At 38.7% G+C, this 17836-nt stretch overlaps 1 protein-coding gene across 8 annotated transcripts in view; it reads left to right on the top strand.

Annotated features, from left to right (window-relative positions):
- LOC125934648 (UDP-glucuronosyltransferase 3A2-like) overlaps positions 1-17836 on the top strand; it is a 184969-nt gene that overhangs the window by 57156 nt on the left and 109977 nt on the right. The window contains exons 1-5 of one of the 8 annotated variants that reach the window (XM_049648179.1): positions 5633-6071; positions 8321-8422; positions 14262-14375; positions 14932-15040; positions 16845-17376. The exons of 3 other annotated variants lie outside the window; for them this stretch is intronic. In XM_049648179.1, the coding sequence (XP_049504136.1) occupies positions 5978-6071; positions 8321-8422; positions 14262-14375; positions 14932-15040; positions 16845-17376 (951 nt within the window). In that variant the 5' untranslated portion in view covers positions 5633-5977. Of the gene's footprint in view, positions 1-5632; positions 6072-8320; positions 8423-14261; positions 14376-14931; positions 15041-16844; positions 17377-17836 lie in introns of those variants that run through there. 4 more of the 8 variants (XM_049648178.1, XM_049648177.1, XM_049648176.1 and 1 more) reach the window with 4 other exon arrangements.

The raw sequence follows: 17836 nt of genomic DNA on the forward strand, positions 1-17836 counted from the left end.
TCTTTGTGGCTCCCACTACATGGAATACAAAGCCTCTATGATTTCTCTCTGGTTATCACTGTAGGCACACCTTCAGCTACCTACCTCTTGCCCATTTCCCATGTATGCTACACCCATTAATGAGAAATCATGTGGACAGGTGCGAACCCTTGCAAGGAAGACTTTGTTTAAGACGTTGCCACAGGGAAGAGTATGTTGCAACAGGGAAGAGAAACTGCACTCATCTCTAAGTTCAGCAAGGACAGGTGAAGATTCATAGCCAATAAGCAGAGTCAAGGGATGTTAAAGATAAATTATTTAATGGCTCTTGTTTAGATGGTAAGAAAGACTACTCAAGGGAGGACTATCATGATAGGTTTAGGGATTATTGCAACAGGGTAGAGAGATTGGGTTCAACTCTGAATACAATGAAAAGTGGCAATTTTAACCATGTTGCTGAGTGGGGAAAGGTGGATGGAAAATCACTGCAAAGAAACATCAGCAATAAGGGGCTGAACCTACCTAACAGGATTCTTGCTGAGAGGCATGTCAGCATGATCAGACCTCACCCTGGGTGGGGATAGTAGAGGTGAGGAAACCAATTAGCTACAGAGGGTGATCAGATTTTGAGAATGGGGGTCTGCCTAAACTGACAGGATTCTTGCTAAATCAGACCATGTAGAGATGAACATGCAATTGTAAAAGTCAGAGTCTAGTTAAGAAGACACTTACCTAATGCTCATTAGAGTTTGATCAAGGAGAGAATCATTGTCAAGATGTTATGCCCGAAGTTCTGAAACCTCCCACAAAAGACCACCAGAGTCGTAAGTCAAAGCCAAGCGGCAAGGGTCGTTTATTGCAGGTTCGAACCTGGACCTCTGCGCCCCCATTGCCGGTGACGCCAAGAGGCCCTGAGAGAGGTTTTTACACCCCTTTTATAGACAGGTACAAACAAGTCATGGGGAAATCAGGAATTTTCCACAGTTACAGAGCTGCGATTGGTTGGTGTTTAAAGTTGGACACTTAACAGTATTCAATTGGTTCCTGCCTTTAGGTCAGACCACAACCGGGGGTACGGGTATCACAATGATTGATCAGGAATACATGGATGTGCCAGGCAACAATGATTGATCAGGAGTACACGGATGTGCCAAGTAACAATGGTTGATCAGAAATATATGGATGTGCCAGGCAACAATGATTGATCAGGAATACATGGGCGCGCCAAGCAATTGTACAGAAGCGGAACAAGCTGGTTAAGCTTGGTTAGGTTTCAGTTTCCCGTAACTTAAGCTTTTAAGTTTTAATTTTCTCAGGCCTCTCAAAGATTCAGTGGATAGAAATTTACTAGAGTAACTTAGTTAGATCAAGGATAAGGAATTCTTGTTACAGGAAGACCAAAGTGATCAGATATCAAGGGTGGAGAGATTCTCCATAAACTTGCTTAGCAGGATTCTTTACTGGAAGTGGGTTCAGCTAGCCAGCGGCAGGGCAGCAGGCTATGATTGATCCCTAGTCTGGAAGAGGTTTCAGAGAATCCTGACTAAAATTTGAGCCTAGGATGGAATCTTTGTCACTCATCCCAATACATTTTGCTGTTTTGTTCCTCTGTGTGTTGGACCATACTGTGTCCTCTCTCAGAAATGCAATCTGCTCTTGTTGGAACAAAAAACTTTTACATGTTCTTCAATACGCAATGTTACCGTGAACACATTAGTGTGGCTGGACTTGGCCATCACACCCGCAACAACTCATTGCATCCTCTTTGAAGCATTGTTCTTACTATATTGAAACTATTTGCTAACATATATGTCTATTTAGAAACCATACGACCCTAAATGTCAGGATTTTGGTCCTATTTATCTTCTTGTCATAGCACCTAGCATGGTGGCTCATACAAAGATTGTTGGGATGATTGGACAGTCATTTAGGAAAATGACAATATTTGATTCATATCTCACAACATATCAAAAAGTACACTCTAAATACATCAGAGATTTAATATAAAAAACGGTAACACACTGGGTCTAAAAAAAGGTGAATTCCTCCATAAATTGTGTGTATGGAAAGACTTTGTAAATATGACTGAAAAATTCTGATATGACAAAGAAAAATTAACTAATTCAAGTAATTGGAGAATATTAAAACTTTTTTCATGCTACATCACCATGAGTACAGTCAAAATACAAATGAAAAGTGGGAGAAAAAATATTTATAATGTTCATCACATACAGAGGACTACTAGTTCTAATACTTAAATATGGAAAAAATTAAAATTGAGGAATGAAGCTATAATACATGTACACACTGGAATAATAGGCAGCTATAAACTACAATGAGCAAGGCAATTATTAACAATTCTAATCTGTTAACTAAAAAAGAACAAAGTATAAGAATAAATATAATAAGCTCATTTTTATTTTTTTAAAAAGGGAGGAAGAGAATAAAAATATAAACTTATCTGCATCCATTTGCAAAATGAAGCAGAAGGAGAATAAACCAGAGAATAATGTGATAGATTATCTAGGAGGCTATTGTTAAATATGGTAGTGAAAGAGCAGACCTAGGCCTGCAGACTAGTGACTATGTCCCCGACATGGCCGCAGAAAGAAGTTCCCGCTCAAACCTCAGACCACACCTCCTCCCCTTGAGTAACTTATGTTTTCTAAGAAAGCAGGCTACCAAATGATGCATTCTTCCGAAGTCTAAAGTGGGAGGAAGGGGAGTGTGAGAGGCGTGGAAAGTGTGAGTAGAAGAGGGAGGGCTTCTCTCAGGTAGGGGCCAGAGGCAGGAGCCCTCAACCCTGTCCAGGCTTAGAATGACCCGGGAGCATTTTACCCCTCCCCAAACCAATTAAATCAGAGTCTCTGGGGATGGTGTTTGGTGCTAGGTATTTATATAGCACAGCAAGGCTGACAGCCAATGGTTAATAGGTGACCAGTGAGAAACGTTCTGTATACACTGAGGCCAAACATGTTAGAGATCCTCAGACACAGTGGTTCTTAAACTTCAGGTGCATCAGAATCTCCTGGAAGACTTGTTCAAACACAGATTGCTGAGCCCCACCCCCAGAGTTTCTGATTCAGTGGGTCTATGACCACCAGGCCCAACATTTGCATTTTTAACAAGTTCCAGGTGACGCTGATAATTGCTGATCTGTGACCACACCTTGGCAGCCATTGTTCTATCCTTCCCCAGCCAATCTGCTGAGGCCATGATCCCTATAAAACCTTTGTGCTTTTGAAACCTACTCTCTCTCTCTCTCTGGTATCTCACCGCTGGGTCAGTGCAGGTAGGGGATTGAGCTCGAGCTACCTCGAATAAGGGCTCTTTGCTTTTGCATTGGACTCGGCTCCCTGGCTGTCTTTGGGGATCACGAATTCTGGGCATAACAGTAGAAGGGCAAGGAAGCAGGTGGCAGGTCAATGGATTTCTGTTTACATAGTTCTGTTTATATAGTTTGGTTTTGGGAGGCATGTTAGTATTTTACACAACAAATTTATATCTAAATCAATGGAGGGCAAAACCCTAAAATAGAAACAAACAGAAACAAATGAACTCAAAATTTTTCAAATGTGTGATATAACCCTCTGGTAGTGGCAAAAAATGAACATAATTACATTTTGAACACAGTACTTTGAATATCTGTCTTGTCATTCTAAAGAAAAAAAGAACTGCAAAAGATCTATTTTTTGCATACTCTGTTTTTTGAGTAGTCCATTGAGTAGGTCTGTTATTCCCATTTGGTGAAGTAGTACATGGTGACCTTCCTTCAGTGCATAGGATGGTTGAGCAAATAAGTTAATATAGCAAGGAGGTTGAGAGTCAGATTTCTTAACTTTATTAAGGGGGTATTACTAATGTGGAAATGGAGAAGATTAAAATCAACGCTGGTGTTGTATTGGAATGGACGGTATCACTATGAATTCATAATTTTTTACAAACGAACTAATTTTTATAAACTAATTTTTTACAAACTATACACATGATTATATAGAGAGATATAGATATATAACATTTATATCCATATCTATGTCTATATATTTAATAACACTGTCAACTTAAAATGGAATATACAGTGGTACGTCACAAGAGATGAACATTTCTTGCAACCATTCCCGGTCTCTAAATACCATTCCCTACTGAAAGACTTCCTTGAGAAATGGATGATTTTTAGGACTTAGGAGGAAGATAAGAAAGTACAAGATGAGTCAGCCTGGAAATTATGTGCCAAAAGTAAAGAGAAAGGTCCCAAATGATAAAGGTTACACAGGAGCAAACCAAAAAATAATGATAGAAATTATAGCCTATTGAATAAATATGTATCCAAGTGTAGATACTGAAAATAGACATAGGTAGATAGATAATTAGATACATGTGGCAGAAGACCCAGTTTATTATAAGTATACAATGTCATATGACAAATTTAAAAAAGTGAAGTTAAAAAATCATTAATTTGCCACTATGACAGTAACACTTGAATCAGGTAAGAAACATAAAGTATGATAAAATGGGTAAAATTGGATGAGGAACAGAATATTTACACAGTTTCAAAATGTCTGCCCATGTCTTTTTTCCTAATTATAAGCTAAAAAAAAATAACTTTACAGTTGGTAATCTTGGCAGACACAACTTTAAACAAGAGATATAGTTATAATCTTTAATTATTGAACCATCTGACATCATGTGCTTCCCATTGTCATTCACTATGATGGGATCAACATCACCTTTGTAGTATGCCCACCAAAAACTCTCTAGTAATCTGAAGTGTAATGAAAGAACATCAGACAAACCCAACTTGAGATCCACCATGAAAAATAAGCTGCTTGTACTCTTTAAAATGTCAATGACAAGAAGGACAAACAAGGGCTGAGAAACCAATCTTTACTAAAGGAGATTAAATAGATATGATAATCAAATGCAATGTGTGATCCAGGGTTGGTTCCTGCACTAGCAAATTCCTATCACCAACATGCGATATTATCGGAACAATTGGAGGGAATGAAATAGAGTTGTAGATAAAGAAATGTGATTGTCTTAATTAAAAAATTGTGCCTTCCTAATGCAGATTAATTTTTTCACTGGGGAGGTATAATATCTGAACAGAGGGTAACTTTGAAGGTGTATGCACATAATAACATAGCCTCAAAGACTACAGCACAATTGAGGAGAAAACATGAAGGGAAAGAAATGGAATAATCCTGACAGAGTTCAAAAATCTTTCTAGTAAGTAATTTCAAATGTTTATAAGAGTAGCACTTCTTGGTGCCCACTGCCCAGTCCTATTTATCATGCCCATTCAGAATTATAGACCTACCTTTAGAGGTTCAATCCTTTAGGTCAAGACCGGGCCCTCCAGGGGTGCTGAACATTTAGGGGACACTAGAATTTTTACCAGTAAGTTACTTTCCAAAGAGACTCCCTGAGCAATAAGTGTAGGTCATTTTCCTCTGGGAATCAGTTTCTGGGATCTTGAGATAGAACACTGGCAGAGATTTTAAGCAGGTACCTGGGAAAACGGGGCATGGGGATGACAATATGAGGTCAATAGTGAAGTTAGGAGGTGGGAAAATTCCTGGAAAAGTCCCTGATGGGTCTCAATCATCTGGAGGTGGAACTCACTTGGAAGTGACTTCCTAAGGCCCCTCCCATCCTGGTTCGGAGTAGCTTCTCTGCGGAGAGTGTGGTGATTACTCGGACAGAGAAGGGTTAAGGGGATCTCACTAACCCCTCCTTCCTGCTGCTCCTGGTTAGGGAGGGTGAAGACAGAATAGCCAGTGGAGCAAGCACCCAGAAGGAGGAGCAGAAGGGCCAGAAGCTACAAACAGAAGAGAAGACAGGATCCACTTCTCACCTCTTCCCAAGCTGCCTGCCAGCGCATTTCCTTGGCAGCCAGGGCAGCGCGTCTTCAGGGCTCACAGGTCGCTGTGCACGACTCAGAGAAGAGCACAGGGCTCTGGGCACTGGACCCGGCTCCGCAGCTGGTACAGGAGGGAACATGGCGGGCCAGCAGGCACTGCTGCTAGCTGGCTTTCTTCTGCCTGGGTTCCTGCTCCCAGAGGCCGCCGAAATTCTGACTGTATCCTCACTGGGTGAGTGCTGGCAGGAGAATCAGACATAGACGCATCCCAGATGCTCAGGCAAGCAACCCTGCTTCATAGGTCATTCTTTGTAGTTTTCCAGAGCTTGTTTGGGTCCCAGGATAGAGGAGGGAGGGGAGAGAGGGAGATGGGGGTCACAGAGGGGTCCCCACTGCTGGGTTGGGGAAGTTAGTTTTGGGGAAAACAGCAGTTTCCTTTCTTCTCTTTTAATCTGCTCTGTAAGTGCTTCCCACTGTGCATTGCTGAGGCCAGAATTTAGATCCAGTGCTGAGCTGGAGATCCTGAACCCCCTACTCCAGGGTGGGGCAGGAACTTTCAGAGGCACACCCTAAAAGTCTGGGAGTGTGCAGTAGTTGCCAATAGAAAGTGGAAGACAGGTCAGTTTCAGGCTCTTGGAAGCCAAGGACAGGGGCTCCTGGGGGCAGCAGCACAAATGGGGCATGTTTCATTAATAGGAAACCTGAAAACTGACTGGGCAGAGGAGGGAACCCCAGACAATCAGTTGGGAACAGCTCTGTTTTTGCCCTTGCTGCTAGAAGGTTTTGAAGGACAGTGAAGCAGTTAATTCTGCATAAACCCAGTTTTGTTTCCTTTACTTTTGCACCAAAGGGAACAGAAGGGGAACAGGAACATTTATCAGGTTGAGGGGGCATCATAACATGGAGTTTCCCTAAGATATATATATATATATATATTTGGATCCATCCTGACAGGATAGGGGGCTCCCAGAATCACTTTTAGATCCCCTAGAATCTGGGGATCGTGGGCTAGAAGAAACCACAGAGTTCATCTAATTGGGCATCTCCCTTTTTATTTCCTGACAGGGATCCTAAGGGCCAGGGAAATGAGGGGCCTTTTGCAAGAGCACACCAGACCTCCCTGATGTCACACACCCGGACTTAACCCACTGTTTCTTACCTCAAACCTGTTTTCTTCCCTAGACTCTACTCTTTATGGTGGGGAATCCTAAAAATCAGTATTGAAAAAAACAAACAAACCCTATTTTCCATTTTAAATTTATTTTTTAATGATAGAGGCAACAGAAAAAAAGAGCTGCCTCACCTTTTGAAATTGCATGTCCCCTGGACTCTGAGAGGGGGCAGGTGTGGTTTGGAGGTGCTTTCTCCCCTTGCCTCTGCCCCAGAATGCACTGGGCTCACCAAGACCCTCAGGAATAAATGCCTCTGCAGGAAGCCTTCTCCCCTGCATCCATTTCTTGCAGTGGTTAAAAGTGATCCAGAGCAGGCACTTGGGTCTGTGTTACATCAGACAACACAAGTACAGATGTAAAAAACTAGAGTAATTTCCACAGATACACATTATTACTTTAGTCCTATATCTTTCTCTACTGACCCAGTCATCATGAGATCTGTATCTTCCAAGCAACCTCCACTTCCCAACATAGGCAAATTCTATTCCTTTACCCATAGATTCAAGAAAAATGCTCCATGATATCACATGGTTTTAGACATTGATGTAATAGAACCTGTACCATCCCAGAGAATCAAGCTTCTGTTTCCTTAGGATTCCAGGATTTTCCTATGTTGGGTGATGTCCCAGTTTTGCATGCATACAGGATCCTACAGTTCCACCCAAAGGGACCACAGTTATCCTAAATGCTTTAATTGATTTTTAGCAAAATGCAGACTCCAAGTGAGGAACATTGTCATATAAATTTGAATCTGAAGAATTTTGCTGTGAGTAGTGACTCTACCCTCTTTTGCTTCTGTGGCTTGGCTTGATATTCACGTTCCCATGTTTCTGGCTTCCACGTTGACATAAATTTCCTGGGAGAGGGATCCCAGAAATAGCTTTGAGTGATTGTCCTTTAGAAACCCATTATTCTCACATACATAGCCTTGTGTGTCAAAATTTCCAGCAAAACAGTTACTTCTTTAGACACAGTATCTCCATAAAGGCAGCCTAAACTTTAGCATGTAACTAGGATCAGGAACTCCCTCAGGCCTAAGCATTAGAGAAGGTCATCTCACTGGCATGGAGACCTTGAATTGCAAAAGGGAATTTTTCATGTAAGATTGCTACATATTACAATTTGGTCAGAAAGAATGTGGGTATCTGGCCTGGGGTTTACCCAAAATGAAACCAAAGGACTAAAATAACTCATCTTCTACTGACCACCAACTCTCTGCTACCTTACCCTGGATTTCCAGATCCCCCACATCAATTTCAGACCCTTTGTTCTCACCTTTACAAAAATAAAAATTTTGTATTGTTCCTAGGTGGAAGCCATTATCTACTGCTGGACCGGGTATCACAGATTCTTCAAGATCATGGTCATAATGTCACCATGCTTCTTTATGGAGGAGATTATTTAATCCCAAGTATGTTCTTTTTTTTTTTTTTTTTTTGGGTAATTATTAAATTTATCTACCCCAGGAAAGGATATACAACGTCTTTTGTATAGCACTGCTTAGCACAAAGTCTTTTTTAATCTAGTTGTATTTTAAGATGGAAAAATGTGTGTGTGTGTGTGTGTGTGTGTGTGTGTGTGCATTTCATGTTAAGTGCTGGATATCTTACTAGACTGTGTAGACCTGGCCCCCACAATGCCATATCTGCATATTTTACCTTCCACTCTGGTTATTTTATCCATTATTTAGCATGGAATATGAAATCTTCAGTGATTATTATAACACTGTGTATCGCACCTTCAATCTTTCAGTTTTTGCTTTAGATATTTGATGGTCTCTAATTAGCTGCATATATGTTTATAATTGTCATATCTTCTTGCTGTATTAAACCTTTTATTAATATGTAATGTTTTTATTCATCTCTTGTAATTTTTTTAATTTAAAATCCATTGTGTTTGATATTTGGTACTTGCATGGAATATTTTTTCCATCATTTCCCTTTCAGTCTATCTTTGATTTAAAGTGAGTCTTTTATAGGCAGAATATAGTTGGATTATGTTTTGTGTGTGTGTTTATGGCTTTTTAATTTTTTTTACTTTTTAATACATATCGTTATTTTGGAAAAATTCAGATTTATGGAAAAGTTGCAAAGATAGTATAGAAGTTCCCACACATCCCTCACCCTTTCCCCCCATTGTTAATGTATTTTTATTTTTATTTCTTTTATTAATATGTTTTATTGAAGTATTATTGACACACAATGTTACGTTAGTTTCAGGTGTGCAAGCAACTTGACAACTATGTATATTGTGCTGTGCTCACCACAAGTGTAGCTACCATCTATCACCATACGAAGCTATTACAACTGGATCATGTGATTTTGTCCCTTCTGCCAATTTCTGTCCTTTGATTGGAGAATTTAATCCATGTATATTTAAAGTAATTACTGATAAGGAGAAATTTACTTCTGTCATTTTGCTATTTGTTTTCTATATGCCTTATAACTTTTTTGTACCCCACTTTCTGTATTACTGTTTCTTCTGTGGTTAGTTGATTCCTTGTAAAACGTTAAATTCTTTTCTCATTTTCTTTTGTATGTATTCTACCACTTTTTTGTGTGTATGGTTACTTTGGGGATTTTATTTAACCTGCTAACTCTATGACACTCAGATTTTTAATTTATACCAGCCTATATTAACACTCAAATATTCTGTTCCTAGCTGGCTTCATCCTCAACCTGTTCAGTTAGTTAATGTCACAAAATTACATGTTTATACATTATGTGCCCCAAACATAAATTATCATTAACTTAAATGCATTAGTATCTTAAATTATGTAGAACATTTAAATGGAGTTACACACAATTTCACATAATGATAGTTTTTAAATGAATACTTTTTAATGTACTAGTCTCTTAAATCATGTAGAAAACAACAATGTAGTTAGAAGCCATCGTTACAATAACAGTAGCTTTTATAATTGCCCATCCATTTACTTTTTTAAGGTCTTTATTTTTTCATACACCTTTAAGTTACTCTCTGGTGTCCTTTCATTATTCCCTGGAGAACTGCCTTGCACATTTCTCCCAGGGGAGGTCTAGTGGTAGGTAACAAACACCCTTAGTTTTGTTTATTTGGGATTGTCTTAATTTTCCTTGACATTTGATGCACAGTTTTGCTGGATATAGAATTTTTGTTGACAATTCTTTTTTTCTTTTCTTGTCTTTTCTTTCTTTCTTTCTTTCTTTCTTTCTTTCTTTCTTTCTTTCTTTCCTTTTTTCTAGAATTTTGAATATATTGGGACATTGCCTTCTGGCCTCCAATCTTGTTTTTTTCCTTCAAAATTTTTGATTACATATGTATTGGTAATCTCATTGACAGCCACTTGTATGTGATGAGTCACTTCTTTCTTGCTGCTTTTAATATTCTCTCTTTATCTTTCTATATTTTGATTATATCCTAATGTGGATGTCTGGGTTCATTTTACTTGGAGTCTGTTGAGCTTTGTGGATGTTTATATTCATGTCTTTCATTTAATTGGGGAGGTTTTCAGCCATTATTACTTCAAATATTCTCTCTATCCCTTTCTTTCTCTCTTCTCCCTCTGAGGATCCACAAAGCATATGATGGACCCTTAGGCTGTGTTCCCTTTTCTTCAATTCTTTAATTTTCTGTTCCTCAGACTCAATCATTTCTGTTGTCTTCAGGTTCACTGATAATTTCTTCTTCATGCTCAGTTTTGTTTCTTTTTAGATTTCCTACCCCTTTATTTAAAAAATTTTTTAAAATGTTTATTCATTTATTTTGAGAAAGCAAGAGAGAGAGAACAAGCCAGGGAGGGGCAGAGAGAGGGAAAGAGAGAATCCCAAACAGGTTCCATGCTGTCTGCTCAGAGCCTGATGCAGGACTCAATCTCACAAACCATGAGATCATGACCTGAACTGAAATCAAGAGCTGGACTTGCCTCATTTATCCCTTTATTTCTATTTTGCATACACTTTTTCCTTGACTTTCTCCACATATCCCTTTAGTTCTCTGAGAATTTTTAATGTAGTTATTCTATTTTATTTATTTTTTATTTTTTTAATATAATTTAATGTCAAGTTAGTTAACACACAGTGTATACAGTGTAGTCCTGGCTTTGGGAGTAGAGTCCTGTGATTCATCAGTTACATATAACACCCAGTGCTCATCCCAACAAGTGCCCTCCTCAATGCCCATCACCCATTTCCCCCCTCCACCACACCTCCCATCAACCCTCAGTTTGTTCTCTGTATTTAAGAGTCTCTTATGGGTTTCCCTCCCTCTCTGTTTGAAACTATTTTTTCCCTTTCCCTACCCCCATGGTCTTCTGTTAAGTTTCTCAAGTTTCACATATGAGTGAAAACATATGAAATCTGTCTTTCTCTGACTGACTTATTTCAACTTAGCATAATACCCTCCAGTTACATCCACGTTGTTACAAATGGCAGGATTTCATTCTTTCCTAATGTAAGGCAGTTATTTTAAAGTTATTATCTAGTATATCTGCCATCAGGTCATTCTTAGGGACAGTTTCTGTTGATTTCTTATTTTCTTCAGAATAGGCCTTAATTTCCTGTTTCTTGGTGTGTCTTGTGATTTTTGTTGAAAACTGAACATTTGAATATAACAAAGTGTTAAATCTGGAGATGAACCTCTCCTCCATTCTCCAGGGTTTGCAGACTTTTGTTATTAATTTTGTTTATTTATTTATTTTTAAAAATTGTTTTATGCTGCTTTTGTGTTGAGGATCAAACCGAGGTGTAAATTTCACTGTTCACGGTCTTTTCTGAGCCTTTTCCTGGGCATGAATGGACACTTTCAAGTTTTCCTGATATGTGTAGCTGTTTTACAATGTCCCAGCTTTTAATGGTTCCCTTTCAAATGGGTAAATTGAGAAAATGAGGGGGAAAGGAGGGCATCAATCTTTTAAGACCCCTGGAAGTCAATTGAGCCAGAGAGGGAAGTAAGTGGCTGCAATAATAGAGCATGATGCAGAAACCTTGTTGCCTACTTCTTTGTCTGCGTCTCTGCGACCAGAGCAGCAATCAGCAATCAGAGCACAGATACTTGATATTTGGACAAGGTGATTTTTTTGCCCACTCAGGCTCTTGAAACCTGTGTACAAGCTGCTCTATAAACAATGCATACAGCTTCCTGCTGGAGACTGAGGGATGGGGGATGGGTAGCTGCTACTGTGGAAAAAGCTGAAATTGACTAAAATTATCTGCAATTTACAGTTAAAGACTTCCTCTGGTTGGTGGAAACCATCAATTGGCTGCAGATTTCCCAAATAGTTATTTCAGACAAATTCTGTCAGTGGAATTGCTGTCTACATCAGGAGGTGTGTGTGTGTGTGTGTGTGTGTGTATGTGTATGAATTTTTCACCATTTGCTGTTTTCAAAGTATGTCCAGGAAAGCTCCTTATACTCTCATGCTGGAAATGGAGCCATAATAGGTGTGTCTTGACAGTGTCAGGGATGGAAAGACCTTCCACTCAACAAGCAATTTGTCCCAGGAATTTAACTGAGGTGCCACGGCTTATGCTTTGTGTAGGGCAGCAGCACCTCCCTCTATGTGAGTTGCTGTGTGCGCGTTTGTATCTTGAATGAATGGGCTCCAGAAATCTCTGCAAAAGGAGGTTGTCCTCAAAGTACTGTCATACACGTGCTTCCGGAGAAAGTTAAATGTGGTTAAAGATCTTGCCAGCAAAACTAGCAAGTAGGGCTGTTGAGGTAGTCCATGAGAAGCCAAGTTACAAGTTACTTGTACCCTTCAAAGGTGAAGGTGAAGAGACACTAGAGCTGAGAGCTTGTTGAAATAAGAATTAAACAGAATATATCACCAAAGCTATGACTGTAAAGAATTTATTAGTTTTAGATATAGTCAGTAATTTCAGTAAGATTGGAAATGGAGGCCATAATATGATGACAGTAATCCACTGAGAGGCTCCATTCATTCAGGGTTAAGAATAGTCAAGTTAGGCTATTAAATGGAGAACTGGTGGGGATAATCACTTCTTCGTTAATGGATCCTTTACAAAAAGGGATTTAATCCTTGAAGGCACTCTATTAAAACTCTATTTTGTTGTATTAAAACTTTTAATATGTTGGGCAGATCCAATGAGTTCTCTTTCGTCATGGTGTTAGTGCTAAAACATTAATTTTATGACTTCTTATATAGGAGCAACCATAGCTACTGTGAGATAACAACCAATGGCTGTTGTGGCTATGGGATATTTAATCCCAGTAGTTAAGACAGGGCATGCACCACTGTGCTCTATCTAATATTTTCTACCTCCTAGCAGTATAGAGGTACTTTGATAAATTTTGGTGAGCTCTCATGATATATCTGTTATTTTCCCCAGTATTGACTAAGACGATTAAAGTTGGTCATTGGGGGGATCTCATCCAATGTTAAAAGTAATGTAGAACCTCTGATGTAAGTCACAAAAGCCAATCTGTGTCCTTGCTCTGTTATAATTTTTTTTAAAAGTAATGTCAGTTGCCACATATGTCAAAACTGAGACCTCTGTTTTAATTTCTTTCCTGACTCTCCCACGCTGACATTTCCCATTTTTTGCCATTCCTTTCATTGTCATTATTTATACTTTGGGGGAGGGTATCCCTTTTAACCTGCTCATATTTATAAGTTCTTCCTCCAAATGTCCTAATTAGCATCACCAAAGCTAAGGGCCTTCCTGCTGGTGATTTTAGAGAACTGAGATTAAGCTGAGTTTGAATTAACCCTTGAATTAACCCCATGAGGGTGTCATCAGTGTTTCCCTATTACTGTGTTAATCAAGGTTTTCTTTGAGCTACAGAGATATCATGAGCAACAGTAGCAAAGGCATTTTCTCGGGTTCTAGTGCACCTTCTCCTTTTACAGGTGTGGAGTTCATCAGATGGCATGGTGCTATCCTCCTCACACCATTCAGTGGGCTTGTAAACTGGAATCAGTCTTAACTCAGAGCACTGTTTATAATGGGGGCAGTCCTTGAGATGTACAACCATTGGTCATGCGGTTCTACCTAGCCTAGTGTCAATCACACGGTTCATGCTGGAATCCAGAAACAAAGTGGATTCTGACACAGAAGATAGGTTTGTGTGAGACACATGACCAGAGCCAATTAAAGGCTATACCCATCCTTTTGTTTCTAAATGCCAATTATGGAAGCCTCTGAGTGGGATGGAGGTGCAGGTTCCCCTCATGGGGTCTGGCTTGCTTGGCTGAAAATCTTGGTCACACGAGGGAGGTCATGTTGAGGCTTTCTCCTTATTTTTCCAAGATATGTCCCAGAAAGTTAAGGAGGAAATGGAGTTTGAAAGCTGTCAACAATCCAACTTCAAAAATGGTGCCAGACTCTCTAGTACACATGAGTTATGGGGGAAATGTCGGAATGGTAAGTAGGACTGCAGAGGACTACTCTTGTTAACTTAGCCTTTGCCATATTTTTGGCTGAATGAAAAACCTTTGCATGTGTCACCTGTAAGCAATAAAAAAATATCTCTTTTTTCCTGAAAAACAAAGGACTGGGGAGCTGGGATAAAATTAAATCTGTATTTAAATACAAAGTGTAGCACTTACTATATGTGCAACCGTGATGAATTATCTGACGCTCCATTTATGTTTGTCTTCTCATCTGTAAAATGAAGAATATCTATACCTTTACATGAAAGCTTCAAATAGAACTTTACTTTTATTTAAGTTCTATATCATTCATTCAATTGAATAGAAGTAATTGAATTATTATAATGTTCTCAATAAATAGTATCAGATCCTATGACTGAAGAAATGAAAAAGCAGGCAGAAAACCGAAAAACCCTCTAAAAGCAAACATGCAGGTATATATAAAATTATTAGGATAAAAAAAACAACTATGGTATCATGCCAAAATTATCTGCATTGTTGGGCTTAATGATATATTTTATTGGTGTTTTTAAAAATTTTTTATTTAGAAAAGAAGGAAAATGCATACCAAGTTATCAGTTGGCTTGTACCTGAGAATCATGAAAAAGAATTAAAGAAACAGTTTGATTTCTATATTGAAGAAGCTTTGCATGGCAGGTAATTTCTTTTATTCTCTGATTGAAAGACTTACCATTTATAAAGTGATGTAAATAAATGGCTGGATGCATAGCTACTTAGAGTAAGTTTAAGAGAAAAGGATGGGTGGATGGATGAGTGGATGGATGGGGAGATCAATGATAGGGGGTAGGGATCGATGGAATAGATGAGTTTTTCACTTCCAATTATTCGGTCTGTGTAGTGTGCCTTTTCCACTGAAATCATGAATGTATTTCTATATAGTCAGGGGATTGTTCCTTCTGGACCTTCCTGGCAGCCCTTCACCTACAATGTTTGTATATATACTCTCCACAACACAGAAGGCAGGATAAACAACATAATTTCTGATTGTTGGTAGGCATATCAGAGCCACCATTTTATACTTACTTTTCCTCTCATCAGTTAAATTCAAGAATGGAAACATGCTGATGAGCATTGATTTTTCATACCCTGAGCCATTGTCTTTTAACTCATTTAAAAACCCAAATGCCTTGATGACACACATTGTGATATTAGCTTGAAAGTTTTCATCATTATCTGGGATGTATAGAAAGTTCTTTACCTTTGACAGAAGAGGGAAAAGACACATATTCATGCCTTCCTTGGTGAATTATAGTGGCCTAACTCCACCTTTCCCTTTTTCCTTAAAAATTTTATTCAGTCATCAAGGTGGTCCTAAAATCTGGCTTTTGCCATAAAGCCTTTCTGCTTACCTAAACTAGAAGACCAAATTCTTCATCCAGAAGAGATGTGTTCTAAAGTACTCTCTTGAAGCATTGTATATATCATCTTGTGTTGTTATTCATGATTTTTTTATTATGTCTTGTCTCTTCTTCCCCACTTCATTTCTTTGAAGACATGTTGCACCCACTTATTAAATATGGTGCAGCATGCTGAGCACAGTACCTTCCTGTATTTTAATAGATTAACTTAATTTCAAATAGATGAATGCTGTTCTTTTGAGGAATTAGTTCATTTCTTGAATTTATCCACACAAGCAGCAGTCATTCATTATGTAAAATCATTTAAAAAAATAATAGAGAATAATTTCAGTTAATCATCTATTGTCACTTGAAGTTTACTCTACAGTGCACGTGGACAACTGCATGTTACTAATGAGCTCTCACTTGTGGGCTTTCAGTGGGCTGACATGGTGTAGTATTAAGTTATTTCACTACTCCAGGAAAGATGAAATGGAAAGGGTAATAATAAGCTTGTTTGTTTTAACTTGTTTATCTCATAGGTTAGAAAAATATCAATCTCGGGATTCTAATATTACCATCACAAAGTTCCTTGTGTCAGGCAATTTCTCAAATGCCGACTATATAAAATTTAAAGAAAAAAATGGGCTATATTATCAATACTGATGGACTCTGCTACCAAGTTACTTCCACAGGTAGGCTGAGAAACAAGACAGTCACTAACGAACTGGAGTGTACAGGTGAAAGTTAAAGAGAGCATCACAGAATGTGTCAAGTAGACATGGAACTGTGACATCTGCTACAGTCAGAGATGGCTCCCAAACTGGATGGCTCTTGAATTGGCCTGGATGGGGTGGATGTGATCACTGGAGAAAAGGGAGGGAATGAAGTGAGACCATTTTAGGAAGCAGAAACCCCAGAACCAAGTGCCTAGAGCAGAGTGTTCATTGGAGACTGGTAAAATAGGTGGGCAGCTGCCAATATGGTCTTACTTGGGATATTTTCTTTGAACCAAAGATTCTCCTATATATTGTGAAATTGCCACCTTCAATGAATATTTGTCATTACTGTTTTGTTGTTGTTTTTTGTTTTGTTTTTAACAGAGAAGCACTTGACACCTTTATAAAGTTAATGGAACAATTGGGGATTCAATGCAGTGATTTGCTAAGGAGAAGTGATATCATGGATTCTTTAAAAAATGAGAACTTTGACCTGGTATTTGTTGAAGCATTTGACTTCTGTTCTTTCCTGGTTGCTGAGAAGCTTGGGAAGCCATTTGTGTCAATTCTTCCCACCCCATTTGGCAGTGTGGACCTTGGGCTACCAAACCCGGTGTCTTATGTTCCGGTATTCCATTCCTTGCTAACCGACCACATGGACTTCTGGGGCAGAGTGAGGAATTTTCTCATGTTCTTGGATTTCTTCTTAAGGCAATGGCGAATCCAGTCTACATTTGACAACACCATCAAGGAACATTTCCCGGAAGGCTCTAGGCCGGTTTTGTCTCATCTTCTAAAGAAAGCAGAGCTATGGTTTGTTAACTCTGACTTTGCCCTTGAATTTGCTAGGCCCCTGCTTCCCAACACTGTGTATGTTGGAGGCTTAATGGCCAGACCTGTTAAACCAGTACCACAAGTAAGTGAAACCTCAGCACTCCATAGGGACTTCATGTAGAGCTCTTCAGTGTAGAGTTGGTGGCTCCCTTGCCAGTGGAAATTGGGAGTGAAGTAGGATGAAATTTTTCTAGTTTATTGTATTGTATTGTACTGTATTGTATTGTATTTTAAATTTAAGAAATTTTTGAAAGTATAATATGAATTATTGACAGTAGATACCATATTGTGCCTCAGATCTGTAGATCTTATTAATCTCATTTAACTTTATAACTCTTCCTCCATTAAATATTAACTACCTTTTTTCTCTTTATCCCAACCTCTGATATACACATGAGAATGCAAATCCAATTTCCACTTTTTATTCTATGAACTTGACTATTGTAGATGCTTCATATAAGTGAAATCCTGCAATGTTTGCTTTTCTGTGACTGGCTTATGTCACTTAGCATAATGACCTCAAAATGCATTCATGTTTTTAT

This window comes from Panthera uncia, assembly GCF_023721935.1.
Source record: "Panthera uncia isolate 11264 chromosome A1 unlocalized genomic scaffold, Puncia_PCG_1.0 HiC_scaffold_17, whole genome shotgun sequence".
NCBI classification, from domain to species: Eukaryota; Metazoa; Chordata; class Mammalia; order Carnivora; family Felidae; genus Panthera; species Panthera uncia.